Source organism: Ruditapes philippinarum, unplaced genomic scaffold, assembly GCF_026571515.1.
Source record: "Ruditapes philippinarum isolate M1 unplaced genomic scaffold, ASM2657151v2 ctg5659_1_1_1_1, whole genome shotgun sequence".
NCBI lineage: Eukaryota > Metazoa > Mollusca > Bivalvia > Venerida > Veneridae > Ruditapes > Ruditapes philippinarum.
In genome coordinates, this window is record NW_026856426.1 from 220,652 (window position 1) to 237,492 (window position 16,841).

Consider the following 16,841-nt stretch of genomic DNA (forward strand, 5'->3'; position numbering starts at 1 on the left):
GATCTTAAAAATCCCAGTTCTTTTTGGTGTTCCAAAGCAAAGCAAAAGTTTGGGCAAAACTACCAATAAAACGAAAACTGCAATCGAAGCGCAAAACCAATAACGTTTGAGTTCCATGGTTTCTAATAGCAAATGTGAACCGTCCACGGATAATTATCGTCTATGATCAAATGTTACAGATTAGTCACGTGTCACGTTAAAAGGGTTGGTCATCAACTGATTAAAAAAATACTAACACACGCATCTTTGTATTACTTATAAAGATGAAAACTGTATCCGAGGGTGCATGATTGAGAGAAGAAAACAAAACCTTTAGGATAAAAGATGTTTGTAATAGGAGTATTTTGATCTGAAATCTGTATCTGATACTGAAAGAATTTACCAAACTAGGAATTTACGAGGTACGGAAGCGTTCTATTTAATTTTGAGAGAGGAAAATTCAAGTAATAGAACAAGATACTCTATAATAACATTATGATCATTCTATCATTGAAATGTAGAGAAAGACTGATCCTTCAAGAACTTCCAAAACGACAAAATTTAAAATAGTGCATGCTAGGTTTAATCGAGCCTGTTAATAAGTGGACTACTGACTTAGGCAGAATTCAATATTTAAACATGAAAATAGTTTAAAAAATTAGAATAATCCGCAGAAACAGCGAATGTACACAATAAGTAAACTTTATGTATAACAAAAATGGTGTTAGTTCGGATCACACTCGCGTGTGATACAGATCTTTTTTCTGTCTGGTTGTATTTGTGCATATGAAACATCCAACTGATGTAGAAAAAATATGTACAGATATATAATGAAAAATTGTGTGAATCACCTGTCATCTTTGACTTCATTTTATTCTATCAAATAATTATTGTTGTTCGTTTTGTGCTTATCTTATCAAAAAGTTATCGTTCCTAGTCGTGTCAAGTCTTTTATCACACACACTTGTTAACTTCAATAAATGCGGTTAGTAATATTGAGGCTTTTTAAACATTTACAATGTTTATATAAACATAGTGATAAAACAATAATCGTAAAAGGTATTTGTTCTTACCATTTGCTAACGCATAGCCCACAGTTCAATTTTATTTATCATAATATAACAAAAACTGCAAATTGGTAAATTTCTTAGTTAATGAGTACAACACAGTAAACAGCAGTAATTTGTTTTGTTTTATGTTTTGCCTTGATTTTGGCAAAACATGTGTCTTTCAAGTATACAAGAACATAAAAACATAGCTACACGGAATTTGCAACTTAAATGACATTGTTTATGGCAGGCCCCCTTAACTGATAAGATGCTCGTTTTTCAACTGTTAATTTTTATCTCATTAAAAACTAATTATTGGATTTCTTTCACCGGAAAAAACATATGAATTATGAAGTCTTAAAGTATATTAATAATATAAACCATAATGTACAAATGAATATTTTTTTCTTGAAAATGGTCTAAACCAAAAGGAATAAATAACTATCCTTTTATGTTAATGTTTCTTTTTTCTCAACCACTAATTGTTTTGTTTTCAGGTGACAATATCATTGCCCTTAAAGCCTAGAAGTGATACTTTGATACTTTAGATGACTGCTATTTTGTTAAGATAAAACCATAAATACTGACTGAATGAAGAACTTTTAAAATGATTTAAAATGAAAATCCCGGTTCTAAATAAAGCGCGGTTTCTATTATCGTTTTACTGTTAACTTTTATCTCATCAAAAACTCATTTTCGGATTTCTTTCACCCGAAAAAAAACATATGAATAATGAAGTCTTAAAGTATATTAGTAGTTAAAACTATAATGTACAAATTAATATTTCTACTTGTAGCTTTACTAGAACACAAGGAATAAATCAGTATCCTTCCTGTTTCCTTTTCCACCACCATTATTTTTCCCGGTAACAGTAAAGCTTAAAAGAGATACTTTGATACTTTAGATGACTGCTAGATAAAAACAATAAAACTGGCTGAATAAAGAACTCTAAATTATTATTACTGAAAAGTACTGGTTTAAAATGAAGCGTGCTTTCTGTTGTCGTTTTCTATGACGGTATTGAGTTCAATTATATTCTATTAAATCCACGTCAAAATGTATCTGTACGTGATAAATATAAACAGAATCTTTACGCCACTATAAATTAATTTGGATTTCTTTTTCGGCGGATTTTTGTAGGAAACAAAAAGTGAGATCAACGACAGAGTCATTCACAGTGAGATAACAAAGTCAACAATAAATTTAAATATACTATTTAATCTCATTTATGATTTGGCAACTTGTCTTTGACATGACCCAAATTTACAAGCAATTTTAAATTCTTTTTTATTAGCATCCTAAAAGTCATATTATTGAAAGAAGCTCCTTTTGTTATTTAAGTGTTGTCCTTGATAATAACCTGCAGGGTTTTTTTGTATATAGACTTAATATTTATACATGTACTTCTAATCAACTTACGGTGATAAAAAATATTTAAGGTTGACATTATGCCCATTTTTTATAATTGACCAAGTTTAGCCGAACTGAAAACATTGCATTTTATACCGGCGATTGACCAACAGCTGATTTTGATAATAAATTGAACAATAATAGGTAAATTGTGATGGACTTTGAGAGACCTTAGGCTACTTTAGTTTTTTTATCGTTCATGTGAAGTTAATAATAAATTTAAAAGGAATTATGACAAAATGTAAACTTAATGTGACATTGTGCTCATTTTTATGCTTCCCGAAGGTAGAGCATATAAACGCCGTTATGTCCGTCTGTCCGTCCAGGGTGTTTGTGTTTTGTTATCTTTATGTGGCACTTTTCCACAAAGATTAGTAAAATTACAACATAAACCAGTCGGTTTATTTTATTTTCTTCTTTGTTTTAACTAAAATTATGGACGGAATGAAGCCTATAGACCATTGGATGTTTGCCCATCCAGACGTCCGTCTGTCCCTTTTTCTTGTCCGGGACATAACTCTGAAGCTACAAAAGGAATCAACAAGAAACTTTGTAGGTAGATAGATCTTATTGATTATAAGTGCATTGCAAAAGAACCGTAACCCTGCCTCGCTTAATTTTGGAGCTATTGTCCTTTGATCATTTTTAAACTTTGAACTTTGTCCGGGACATTGCTCTGAAAATATGAGACATCAACAAGAAACGTCGTATGTAGAGAGATCTAATTGGGTGAAAGTGTGGTACAAAAGAACCGTCACTCTGCACTGCCTTATTTTGGAGTAATTGCCCTTTCTTTAATCTTCAAAGTAGACCTTTTCCTCGTTTCACAGTATTATTGTTTATACAAATATTACTTGCTTACGAAGGTTGAAATCATATGCAAATGTTGTAGGCAGCTATATATTTATTTAACAAGACCTTTAGAGAGAGTTTTTAAAAAAATGATTTGTACCAAATAAACAACCTTTGTACGTTTTATCTTCTTTAATTCAAAATTGTATATGTAAGGCACTCAATAGGGTTAGTCTAACAGATTGTACTACGATATCGTGCTATTTATGTACCCTCTCTCTCTACGACGTATAAGCTAACAAAATACATAATTCGCTATTTCGGACACAACTTATTAAATGTCAGTAAGAAACTTAGTAAAATGAAAATTTTAAAGAGTATAAACCTTTTAATTGGATAAGGCATGGTATATAGATCACGAACAACCGAGCATTTAATTAACAAAGATTTTCCGAACCTGTTTTATACTTGTTAAGAATTTAGACGTTCCGGTCTCAAACATAAGTAGGTCACAGGGCCAGAAAAGGTGTTTCAAAAATGCAAATTTGATACAATCGTCGATTAGTATTTTTTTCCAGATATTTTATACAAATCGACGGTCTCTTGGTTAAGCATAATTGGTATTAAATTGGAAAGACTAAATGACAATTGTTTATTAGTGTCAATATTTGGAATCATGAAAGGGACACCGTTTAATAAAATATATAAGTAATTAATATTGAAAACAAAAATAGGATGCTGGTAAATATTTAAGTAATTTACAGACTTATAATACAGAAGGATAAAAAATAAGTATAGCTCTGTGTTAATTCATATATACATGTATAATATGAATTGTATATGCTTCGTCAATAAGTTACTTTAGTGAAATAAATGCATTTGTGAATAAGCGAGCAATTTTAAGTATTCCAAAGACTGTCAATGGAGGAGACCGTCTACTAGTAGGTTATTTCCAAGGTCTCTTGGTTATACATAATTTATCAGCACTGAAAAGGTTAATGACACAATTTTGAGGACAATAGTTTATCAGTGTCAAAGAAGTGAAAGATGAAAGGGACTTTAAAAGGAAAAAATATGTTGACAAAGAAAAAGAAAATACATTAATAGTTTAAAACATTGTTCCAATTCTTTTTCTTTTTTTTTTTTTTGGAGTTCGCTTTAAAAGTGTAATTTTCTGTACTTTTAACTGAATTGGGACTGAAACATGAGTTCCTTATAAGCGACAATTCCTTATAACCGTGTTTGCTATAACCGTATATTTTTATATTAAATAAAGAAGGGCAAAATTCGGGCCAAAATAAATCGTTCCTTATAACCGGAAATTCGCTATAACCGTGTTCGCTATAAGTGAAGTTTACAATAAAAAACAATAAAATAATTAGTCAGGTATTATATCAGAATGTATAAGACATTTTAAAAAGTTAATAGGTTCATTCATTTATACAAATACACAAGAAAAGGGTCAAAAGGATGAAAACATATAAATAAATAAACTGCTTTGGTAGCATTTCCCTCTGCATGTATTGTTTTAGATATCAAACATATCCAGCAATTTTCAAAGTCTTCTAATGTATCATTTTGTAATGCAACGAATCTTTAAATCACGGATTGTTTTATTACTAACTGTTAATTGACTCTTTTGATTTTTATCTTACTTTCTGAATTATTAGAGACAAAGAAATGCATTTTTATTTCCAAACCTGTAAAAAATAAAAATGTGTTTATTTGAAGAAAAAAAAGACAACAAGTTATAATTGAATAGTGCTTTGTTAAACTTTAAAACCACTTTGTTTACATTTTGCTACCTTGACAAAAACACATATCCGCGTTATCTGTACAACTGCCTTCAGTTTTTAACACCTTACATGATCTAAATTCTCAAGGCCTTAAAACGTAGGTAAAGATAACACTTAATTGAACAGCAAAATTGATAACGCGATCAAACCATCTTTTGTAACACGTTTATTAGGGAACTTAACACAGAAACAAGCCTTTAAAAATATTTTTTTCTGTATTTATTTCATATTTGTGATGTAAGACATTTCTATAATTATTATTTGCTTTAAGTTGGAGTTGCGTCAAATCTTGCCGTGTTTTCAAAACAGAAAGCACAAGAAAATATATTAAAGATATAACAAGCCTTGTGTTCCAATTTGAAAACTATTTTCTTAAGATAAAATATGAAACAAAATCGAATCGCCTTAATATCAAATATCGTAATACAAAAAAATCTATTATTTCATTTTCTACAACCAGTACTATTTAATACATTTTTGTCTTGCAATATAAAGTTATATTCTTACAGCCGTGTTATCAAAATGAAAATAATATAAAGTGTTTTGATAACACTTTTAAACGCTTGTCGTTGTCATGAATTCAGTGCCGAATTTAGTACAATTTTTATGGTTGAAAGTGGCTGGGTTTGTTTTGTGACTGTTTTGTAACTATTGCTTTACTTTGTTTACTTTTTCTTCTTTTTACATTAGTACGAAAAGTAAACCGTTTATCACTGAAATTTCTCTTTACAAACTTTCAAATTGATAATTGCATAGTTTATTCACATGAATAAATTTAACATGACTGTACTTTTTATGCGAGCAGATATATCAGACATATAACTGGTACGGACATTCTCTTAACGTTAAAGTATTCTAAGTTTATTTCCAAGGAAAATCAATTGTAGTTATTTTCTTCTTTCCAGTACATTTATCTTCAACTTCTACGATGATTTCTGTCTCACCAAATAGCATAGTTAGGGTTACTTTCCTATCTCTTCTATTTCTCGTGTGACGTTCCTTATCAAACTCTATCCTTAGTCTACCAATCTCAAAGCATCCTTCATCATCTGTGTTAACAGGATTTTCATTCACTGAAGCATATATTTCAAACAGCATAGCCTTCTGTCTTCTTGAAGGAGTAAAATAGGTATCTGTAAGTTGGGTTTCTCCTGGCTTCACTGTCTGTCCAGTAGTTACAAATTTGTTAAAGACATTCCGACATCTAATTTTGCCATCCTTTGATTTGAAACGTTTATCATGAGGATGAATGCCCTCAATGAAAAGCGGTGTGTAGTTAGTTCCATAGGTATATTTGAGAATTCTTTCGCTTATTAATACAGGATTGTGTCCATATATTAAAGCACCTCTCAATACGATCATTGAAGCCTCGTCAGGTCTTATGACTTGAATTCCGGGCAATGCTTCTGTAACTGCACGATGTAATACTCGCGATTCAGAATAACCACCGACCATGAGTAAAACTCTCATTTCTTTAAGTAAGCCATCGAACAACAACGACGTCAGATAATCAACAATTTTTGTTACCGAACTCTCAAACATATTGGCAAAGACTTCGTTAGAAATCTTCATCTTACCCCTTTTCAGTTCGATATCTCCTGCATACTCAGAAAATTCTAACGAAGTCCTGAGATCAAGTTGTGTGTGATTATTGTAAAGATCAGTAAGGGATGTTGGGATTCTCATGCTTATTTTACCTTCACTGTCTACATTTGTCTCTCGTTTCCGAAACTCAAATTCCCGTTGCATTTCAAGCCAATCCTCCTTTTCTTCGTCTTTGAACTTTTCAAAAACAGTTCGTCCTACTAAACGTATCAGCAAATTTTCGAATTCCGTATTAACCATTGTACCTCCCCATTCGCCACCACTTACAGGTTTAACTTCTCTCAATGTATGCTCACTTCCTGCCTCGTGCACTGTTAGGTCTATTGTTCCACCTTGAAAACAGTGCTACATATTACATTTGATATTATTGATTTTATTTCGATTATTAAAACTCCAAACCACTAAAAAGGGTATTAATATAAATAGGTTTGTTTGGTATCATACACAATGAGCAATAGTATAAAATGCCCTTGGAGTGAAGTGACAACAAAAGTATTTTAGGATAATAACAATATCTTTAAATCGAGAAAAAAGAAACCTAAATGACGTCCGAAACGACAAAATTATAAATATTGCAGGCTCCGTTGGATTGAGCCCGTTCATGGACGGTACTAAAGATTGCAGGCTACCGTCGACGCCCGCTGACTGCAGTGACCGATTCACCAAACAGCATGAAACGCTGAACGATATATTTTTGAAGTGAAACATCTGTATCTAGGTATTTGGCATTGATTTGATATAAACAGTATTTTAATTATAGAATAGAACGTATAATATAGTATATGTATAATACCTCCAGCATTAATAACTATGTATTTTGTGCCATTTGGTAACGTGCCAATGGAATCATCGCCAATGTCACCAGGTTTATTGATATGCACATGTCTGCAATACAGCGAAGTCGCTTCTGGTTCCAAAGCTATTGTTAATTGTTCTTTACATATACCTGCCTAAGAAAAGTACATATATATGTATATTAGCTCAAATGTAGTCCCGTTTATTTATTTGCTAAGATTGCACAGAGTTTAATTGTACACAATGTTAAATTCCGCCGTTTACAGAGGAACCATTTTCAGTAGTGTTATTCAATTATGAAAATAAAGGAGAACTCATTGTTTTGCTAGTTTCTTAGTTTCTTAATGATTGTTTCTTAAATTTTATTTTCGATGTGAGCATTAAATTTTTCACAAAATAAAATCCATAGAAAACAGTAAAAGTAAAACAGTTGGCGGAGGAGAATTGTCCTTTAATGTAGTACTGCCATCTTTATTCGAGAGTCCAAACTTAGTTGTAATGTGTAAATATAAAAATAAAAGTGCGATTAATCATGGCAACAACTTGATAAGCTAATTTCAGTTTTGAAACCTTTCATCTTGTATTCAGTTTTTTAGTACTTAAGTGACGAAATAATAAAGCTGCACAGAAAACAGCACGGGTAGTATGTGTCATGAATACGCTTATAAATCATTGTATCTAGTTTGATCTAACTTATACTTTGCACGTTACATTAGCATTAAAAATTTAATCAAAATAAAATCCATAGAAACTAGTACAGAAAACAAGATGCATGATAATGTGACTAATTGCTAGAATGATTTATGTGAAAATAATAGTGCTAACTTGTTCGGCAGCTTCATACATGAATTGCTTCGCGGCATCTGACCATAATGCAGGAACTGTTATAACCAAGTGGATTTCAAATGATTCGATTAAACCTTCTATTCCCTTGCAAGCATGTTTAAGCATGTCCTCTACCAAGAATTTGATTGACATGCCAAATACATCAGCTGCTAAAAGACTTCTACCAAGCTCATCTTCGATTGTCATGTCTCTTTTAAAGCCCTGGAATAATAGTTTATATGCATTTGCACTTAACTTAAATAACTCTGACCAGATTCATTCTAAACAATAGAATGTTTCTTTTGTTATACGCCAAAATGTAATTTGACAGCATTTTCAAGACAATTTGTTCGCATTGTACTTATAATGTAGAAGTCACCTAAACATATTTAAGATCAAAGGAACGATAGTAATTTTACTTTTAAAAGAAAATAAAACGAAAAACACTGAGATATTGTACGGGTCAACTTTTTTCGGCTGTAAAATACTGACCTTTTCGTTCCAAGCATAATTTAAAGAAATAACTTTAAAACAATTACATAGCTAGGTCGCATGTAAGAAAAGTGTAGTGTCTAAAAAAAAAAAACTTCCTTTTGCGTGATTTTTGTATCTTTTCACTGGGAAATAAATCAAAAATGAATAAATAACATAATATGTATAAAAACTATTCACTTAAAGCTTTATATATGTATAGATTTTTTGTGAAAAATAGTCGTATATTGTTTATAAACTGCAGTTTAGTTTGAATAAATGTCTTTGTTATGCTTCATACGTAAGTTTTGTCTAAGTATAACTCAAAATGTGGAAGTGTAGATATATAGTTTGTCCAAATGAAATGCAGTGTTTTAGAATCATTATTCTTTTCTTTTTCTTATTATTGAGTTACTGGCTTACGTTGTTGTTGCTGTTTTGTCCGCTCGCAAACATTCACAACTCAAATCCATAACATTTTTTGTTGAAAATCTAGTTAAAATGTATTTATCATATGTTAACAAAATGACAGCACCTTTAATATTAACATATATTGCAACTTACTTTGCCAATCTTAGAATATAGTTTCATTTGGAATCGTTTAAAGAAATAAAACATTTTATCGTCTCCTCTATCAAGTAATTCTCGATATTCGTTTTCGGCATCGTACCCAAACGCTTTCAGTGTTTTACCATCAGGATTTACCAATGCGCATGTCGGTGTTTTTTCAGTCATTAAATTCCCAGATCCCGACAGCCAATGTTTTATATTCGCTTTTGTTGGGTCCAAATCATAGTCATGTTTGAAAGAATAGGCCCATCCAGAGAATGTTGTTCCAAAGTCTATTGCTCCGACTAGAAGTCTTTTTGTGGTCGTCTGTGTATAATCAATATGATATCAGAAGTTTTGTCAACCATGCGTTTATTAAGAACAAATAATAAATCAGATAAATTGAATAAAAAAACAAGCCTTTAGGATACAGTTAATGAAGTATTGAGTAAAATGAAAAAGTACATAAACTGCTATGAAAAGCTATGCCAGGATTACACAGTTTAATACCCATATAAACTTACAATTCGTACATGCCCCGAGATGAAACAGGCTATGTACATACCTTCATAGCTAAAATATTAATGAAACCTTAACAATCAGGGCTATCATAGTCCTTTTGTTTGCTTTCATGACCGACGCAAACTTGCATACTCGAAATGCAATGTTAGTTTCAAGAGTATTTAAAAGGGTATATTAAATAGAATAATGATCTTAGTTGTTTGTTTATATTGTCATAAAAGGTATAGAAACGCCCTTTGTTTGTTGTTGTTTTTCTTTGTTGTTGTTTTTCTTTTTTAACATCAACGATACTTCGCAGCTAAGAATTGACGAAAGGATGTCAAGATTAATTTTTGATTTTTAGCTCACCTGAGCATGCTCAGGGTGAGCTTTTAGGATCGATGATTGTCCGTCGTCCGTTCACATTTAGTTGTCAACACTCTAGCAGTTGCATTTTTGCCATCATCAAACTTGGTCAGGATGCTTATCTAGTTGATAGCTGTAAAAAGTAGGTCACCGGAGCTAAAAATAGAAAAACCTTGTTAACACTCTAGCGGTCACATTTTTGCATCAATCATCATCAAACTTGGTCAGGATGCTTGTCTAGGTGATAGCTCAGATGAGTTAGAACATGGGTCATCTCGGATGAAAAACTAGGTCACCGGAGCTAAAAATAGAAAAACCTTGTTAACGCTCTAGAGGTCACAATTTTGCCTTAATCATCATCAAACCTGGTCAGGATGTTTGTCTAGGTGATAGCTCGGAAAAGTTCGAACATGGCTTATCTCGGATGAAAAAGTAGGTCACCGGAGCTAAAAAAAGAAAAACGTTGTTAACACTCTAGTGGTCACATTTTTGCCACAATCATCATCAAACTTTGTCAGAATGCTTGTCTATGTGATAGCTCGGATGAGTTCGAGCATGGGTCATCTCGGATGAAAAACTAGGTCACAGGAGCTAAAAATAGAAAAACTTTGTTTACACTCCAGCGGTCACATTTTTGCGTCAATCATCATCAAACTTAGTCAGGATGCTAATTGCTATCTAATTGATAGCTCGGATGAGTTCGAACATGGGTTATCTCTGATGAAAAACTAGGTCACAAGAGCTAGAAAAAGAAAAACCTTGTTAACACTCTAGAGGTCACAAATTTGCCTCAATCATCATCAAACCTGGTCAGGATGTTTGTCTAGGTGATAGCTCGGATGAATTCGAACATGGGTCATCTTGGATGAAAAAGTAGGTCACCGGAGCTAAAAATAGAAAAACCTTGTTAACACACTAGCGGTCACATTTTTGCCTCAATCACCATCAAACTTGGTCAGGATGCTTATCTATGTGATAGCTCGGATGAGTTCGAACATGGGTCATCTCGAATGAAAAACTAGGTCACAGGAGCTAAAAATAGAAAAACCTTGTTAACACTCCAGCGGTCACATTTTTGCCTCAGTCATCATCAAACTTAGTCAGGATGCTTATCTAGATAAAATCTCGGATGAGTTTGAACATGGGTCATCTTGGATGAAAAACTAGGTCACAAGAGCTAAAAATAGAAAAACCTTGTTAACACTCTAGCGGTCACATTTTGTCTAAATCATCATCAAACTTGGTCAGGATGCTTGCCTAGGTGATAGCTCGGATGAGTTCGAACATGGGTCATCTCGGATGAAAAAGTAGGTCACCGGAGCTAAAAATAGAAAAAACATTGTTAACACTCTAGCGGTCACATTTTTGCATCAATCATCATCAAACTTGGTCAAGATGCTTGTCTAGGTGATAGCTTGGATGAGTTTGAACATGGGTCATCCTTGATGAAAAACTAGGTCACCGGAGCTAAAAATAGAAAAACCTTATTAACACTAGCGGTCACATTTTTGCCTCAATCATCATCAAACTTGGTCAGGATGCTTGTCTATGTGATAGCTAGGACGAGTTCGAACATGGATCATCTCGGATGAAGAAGTAGGTCACCAGAGCTAAAAATAGAAAAACCTTGTTAACACTCTAGCGGTCACATTTTTGACAAAAGTGTCATCAAACTTGATCAGGATGCTTGTCTACGTACTTGCTCGGATGAGTTTGAACATTGGTCATCTCGGATGAAAAACTAGGTCACAGGAGCTAAAAATAGAAAAACCTTGACAACACTCTAGTGGTCACAATTTTGACTCAATTGTCATCAAACTGGGTCAGGAAACGTGTCTAGGTCATTGCTGGGATTAAATCGAACATTGTTATCTCGGATGAAAAACTAGGTCACAGGAGCTAAAAATAGAACAATCTTGTAAACATTCTAGTGGCTACTGTTGTGATTCAAATATCCTGTAAATTGGTCTGAAAGTTTGTTTTGATGATTTCTAAGTCAAGTTCGAATATGGGTAATCTTGGATGAAAAACTAGGTCACACCGCCCAAATATGGAAAAGCCTTGTTAACATTCTAGTGGTCACATTTTCGACTCAATTATCATCAAACTTGGTCAGGATGCTTGTCTAGGTAATTGCTCGGATGAGTTCGAAATCGCATGTGAAACTAGGTCACCGGAGCTAAAAATGGAAAAATCTTAGTTACACTCTAGTTGCTACTGTTTTGATTCAAGTATCCTGGAAATTGGTCTGAAAGTTTGTTTTGATGATTTCTATGTCAAGTTTGAATATGGGTCACCTGGGTAAAAAACTAGTTCACACTGCTCAAATATGGATAATCCTTGTTAACACTGTAGTGGTCACATTTTTCACTCACCTGTCATGAGACTTGGTCAGAATGCTTGTCTGGGTAATTGTTTGGATGAGTTTGATGGGTCAGGTGAGCGATCTAGGGCCATCATGGCCCTCTTGTTTTATAGTTCTAAGAATTAGAATTTACAACAATGCACGAAAGAATTATAATTGAGCCGCGTCACGACAAAACCAACATAGTGCGTTTGCGACCAGCATGGATCCAGACCAGCCTGCGCATCCGCGCAGTCTGATCAGGATCCATGCTGTTCGCTTACCATCCCTATTACAAGTAGAAAAACTGATAGCGAACAGCATGGATCCTGATCAGACTTCGCGGTTGCGCAGGCTGGTCTGGATCCATGCTAGTCGCAAACGCACTATTTTGGTTTTGTCATAACGCGGCTCATATATGGATGCTGGTAGCAAGTGTGAGATAATAATCCGATATTACCTATAATTTTATAGTTCTATAACAAAATGCTACATAAATCACATAGAACGTTTTTCAAGCAATATTTCTTAAGAATATCCGGATGATGCATTTTTTTTTGTTTTTATTAATATTTGAAATACTTATGGTAAATGTGTCTATTGTATACCAATCCACTTTTTAAGTTTTAAGAAATAATGTATTATGTATAATCTGAAAAATGTTTAAAAATGATTTTAAAAAAGGTAACATACCATAGCTGTCGTTTCTTCCTACTGAATGTTAATGTAAGTTTGAATATAGAAATCGACTCCAGTTTCAATTTAAAAATGTAATTATTTTATTTGAAAAATATACAACGTTTCGACTCTGAATGTCAACGAATTTACCAACAGGAAGTAATCAATAAATAAAAACAGACGGGTTTTATCGGCAAGTTTATTGATCACAGGATTAAAATTGTGAAAAATCCACGCACTGATTAAATTTTTTACATGAAAATGAAGATAACATTGATACACGGTACACGCAGAGTTAAGTAATACAAAATCACCACGGTTTGTACAGTCGCCTCGTACATTCAATCAGAGATGTTATATATCCTTAAAGATCGTTCAACACGACATTATATTTTTTAGTTTCAACTATTTGGCTCTTCGATTTCGGTTGTTCCAATATTCCTACTTGAATAATGTTGAATCACCCTTATGATATGTTGCCTGCTTTTAAACATTGTCTTTTGACGTCTTATCTGTGACATGCAGACAGTACCTCTGATCCCCTTTTAAAATTCCATTTTATTTAGTTCCGCCCATTGTTTTCTCGTTTAGGGCGCACGTCTATTCGTGCTGAAAACTTGAACAAGTAATCTCCTGAAGAAATGTTACTTATCTAAATGTTACTGCCATTGATGTTGGATAATAAGTGTTTCTTTAATAAAATGTAACTGACCACTTATCATTAATGTGCGATTCAAAGCGTTCTTACAAATAACAATTACGTTCGTCACACTTAAATTCGGAAATAATTCACAACAAACAAATACATTCCTTTATTCATTGTTTTAACAAATTTAACCAATTTTCAAACAGTTTTTTTTCCAGTCCATTTTCACAAAATGTATAAAATTGTATTCGATTTGCTCCGCTTTATCGTATAAATTTGCTCAGAAGTCAGAAAACTTTGAATCGTAGGTAAAGGTAACAAGTAGAGGAGAAATGGGGGAATAGTGTAAGTCATGGCCACGCGCCGAACACCTGTGCACACAACTAGAAAAAGATCAAATACAAAGAACTTAAACTACCACAAACACAACATTGCCGTTTTGAACGACCTTCAAGTATCGGAATTTTAACGTTATTGATTGAATGAACGGGGTGACTTTTTAAGGCCTCCACACGGCTAAAAATACATCTAATGTAAAATAAGATTAATAATGAGACAAAATGTCGCCGTAACTTAAAATATCGGCATCAAAAATGTACTATTTTACTTGAATGTTTTTTCTTTACAATCAACACAATTTTATAAGCTTATTATCAAACTATCCTTGTCTTGCGATGTAAAACTTATAGATATGTTATGCAAATTGAAATAAAATAAAACAGTTTTGGTCACACTCTAAAACGGTTTTAATTTTTACCTAAGTACACTAAGTAAATCAAAGTGCTTTTGCACTGGATGCGACGGACATAATAAGGGGATTGCATAAATGTTGTAAAAAGGACCAAACATCAATCATGTTGCATAATGCAGGAAGGGTAGTAAAAGATCTATGCCGGAGTTTAATGGGGCTTTGGTACAGACCGCTAATTATGATCCCAAGACTTAGTATTAGGTTTATGTGAATATTTTCTGTTTTCTTGTAAAAATTGATGTTATTTGTGTAAATTTTAAATGAATACCACCAGTATTAAATAAAATAAAATAGCACAAAATATGATGTACAATTTATTTCTGAGTATATTTCTTAATTATCTTTTGCTTATATTACTGTTTTAAGTAGCGGTGTTAAGCGAGATGATATTTGACCTCGGTAATTTAAATTACCGTAAACATGTTATTTTCTGTCCTTTTTTTTAAAGTAAAAATAATGTTCACCTCTTCCAACAAACGTATTTTTATCATTTATGGTCCGAATTACCAAAAGATTGCTTAAAATTTAATCTCTTAAACTGTGTAATTATTATTTACATAGCTTGAAATATTTGCAAAATTGTAACGAGTTAAAAACGCAACTTTTAATACCGGCCAAATCGAGGCTGCAAACAAAAATCTTTTTACATAGCAACAAGATATTATTGTTTAGTCATGTTTTGGCTGACAATGGTGAAACAATATTCATACAAGTAAAGTATTGATGCAAAGCATCAAAGGGCGTCCAAGCAAGAAATGCAGCAGGTGAAGATGAACTAGTAGATTTATGATGACAAGATATTCTTATAAACTTTTCAATGGTTGATTGGTTTTTACCAGAATTGTATAGGCCTATCACTTATGAATGGACGGACGAAAGACATTGTTCATTATTAACTTTTATTGGCATGCTAGAGATTAGAATATTACTTGTTATTTCTTTATGATCGTGGTTATTAATAGCAACGGATATACATGTATACAATCATTTATAATCCATATGTGTAACGCATGATCAATACCACACTTGTGTAATTGTCCTTTATTATGTTATCGCTATTAGTGAAGACCCCCTCTTAAGGTATCTGTTCACACTTAATAACAAAATGACACTGGTTATATTACCATTTGTAATTGTAATTGCAATTGTAATATTTATTTTAAAAGAAAATAACAGATTTTATGAATATTGTTTTCTTTTCTTTTTTGTGTTATGTGTACTATTTTGATACTGAGTTATTACGTTTACTACTATTTTAAGAATTCAATTGTCATATTGACTGACGATTATAAGTCAAAATTTAACTGGAAAAACTCAGTAAATTATGGTTAATATTTCAATATATAATATTGTCTATTCTTAAACCATAAACATGTACATTTGTATTTTTCTTAATCATTCTTTAAATTATCAATCAATTGAATAATTCATAAAATCTAATTTGTAACTTTGAATAATTCCTCGGCATCTTTACTAAAGACGAATAACAAACTAAATAAAATGTTTCAAAGTTGGTAGTGTCATATTAATACCATAAAAATGTACCTTTTATCTCAATTATTGTACATATTTATTGTTTTTTATCTCATATAGATAAAATAAAACATGTTATTGTTTTTCGAATTGTATGTTTATGTATAATAATAATCAATAAATTTGTTGATCTGTGTTTTTTAATTATTGTAACCAAACTAAGTGACAAACGTTCATTTTGAAAAAAAGCTTATTTATCTGTAAAATATTTGTTCTGTTCTGTAACGATATCAAACATCTACTCCAAAACCTCTACTCCAAAACCGGGAGAGACCGGACAATAAACGTGTGGTACTATTCGCCGGTCACTAGCAAATCCCGGTCAAAATAGACCAGGAGAGACCGGGAATTTCCGATAGTAGTACATTCCTCTATAAATAGATTTTTCGGAATATTTAGGTCATCAACTCATCATTCTATTAAAAGCTTTCAGATACATGTACAACAATAACATACCATAATGACCCACTGTGTACTACAAAATGATAAATAAAAATACCCCGAAGAGCGCGATTCATTTGAAAATGTTTGCATTGCGATATGACCGACTAAAAGGCTCGACAAGTTGCTGTCGCCCTTTCACAAAATCTGATTTCATTCCATAAGGGGCGCCGCGCTTCGGCGCGGACGCCAATAAAGCGTTTGTATATAATGTAGTTATATAGTTTTTATAAATTTTTTTTAATTTCGTTTGCGCATTAAAAATAATTTTATTAATAAATTTATTAATGAATTATTAAAAATAAATACG

At 32.4% G+C, this 16,841-nt stretch overlaps 1 protein-coding gene across 1 annotated transcript; it reads right to left on the reverse strand.

The window, feature by feature from the left end:
* Positions 1–5,230: 5,230 nt before the first annotated feature.
* On the reverse strand, positions 5,231–13,654 carry LOC132746492 (heat shock 70 kDa protein 12B-like). Its single transcript, XM_060735671.1, has 5 exons — positions 13,176–13,654; positions 9,287–9,598; positions 8,252–8,473; positions 7,425–7,581; positions 5,231–6,963 (listed from the first exon to the last, which is right to left on the reverse strand). The coding sequence occupies exons 1-5, from the start codon at positions 13,176–13,178 to the stop codon at positions 5,888–5,890; spliced, it is 1,770 nt and encodes a 589-aa protein (XP_060591654.1). The 5' UTR covers positions 13,179–13,654; the 3' UTR covers positions 5,231–5,887.
* Between the last annotated feature and the right edge of the window lie 3,187 nt (positions 13,655–16,841).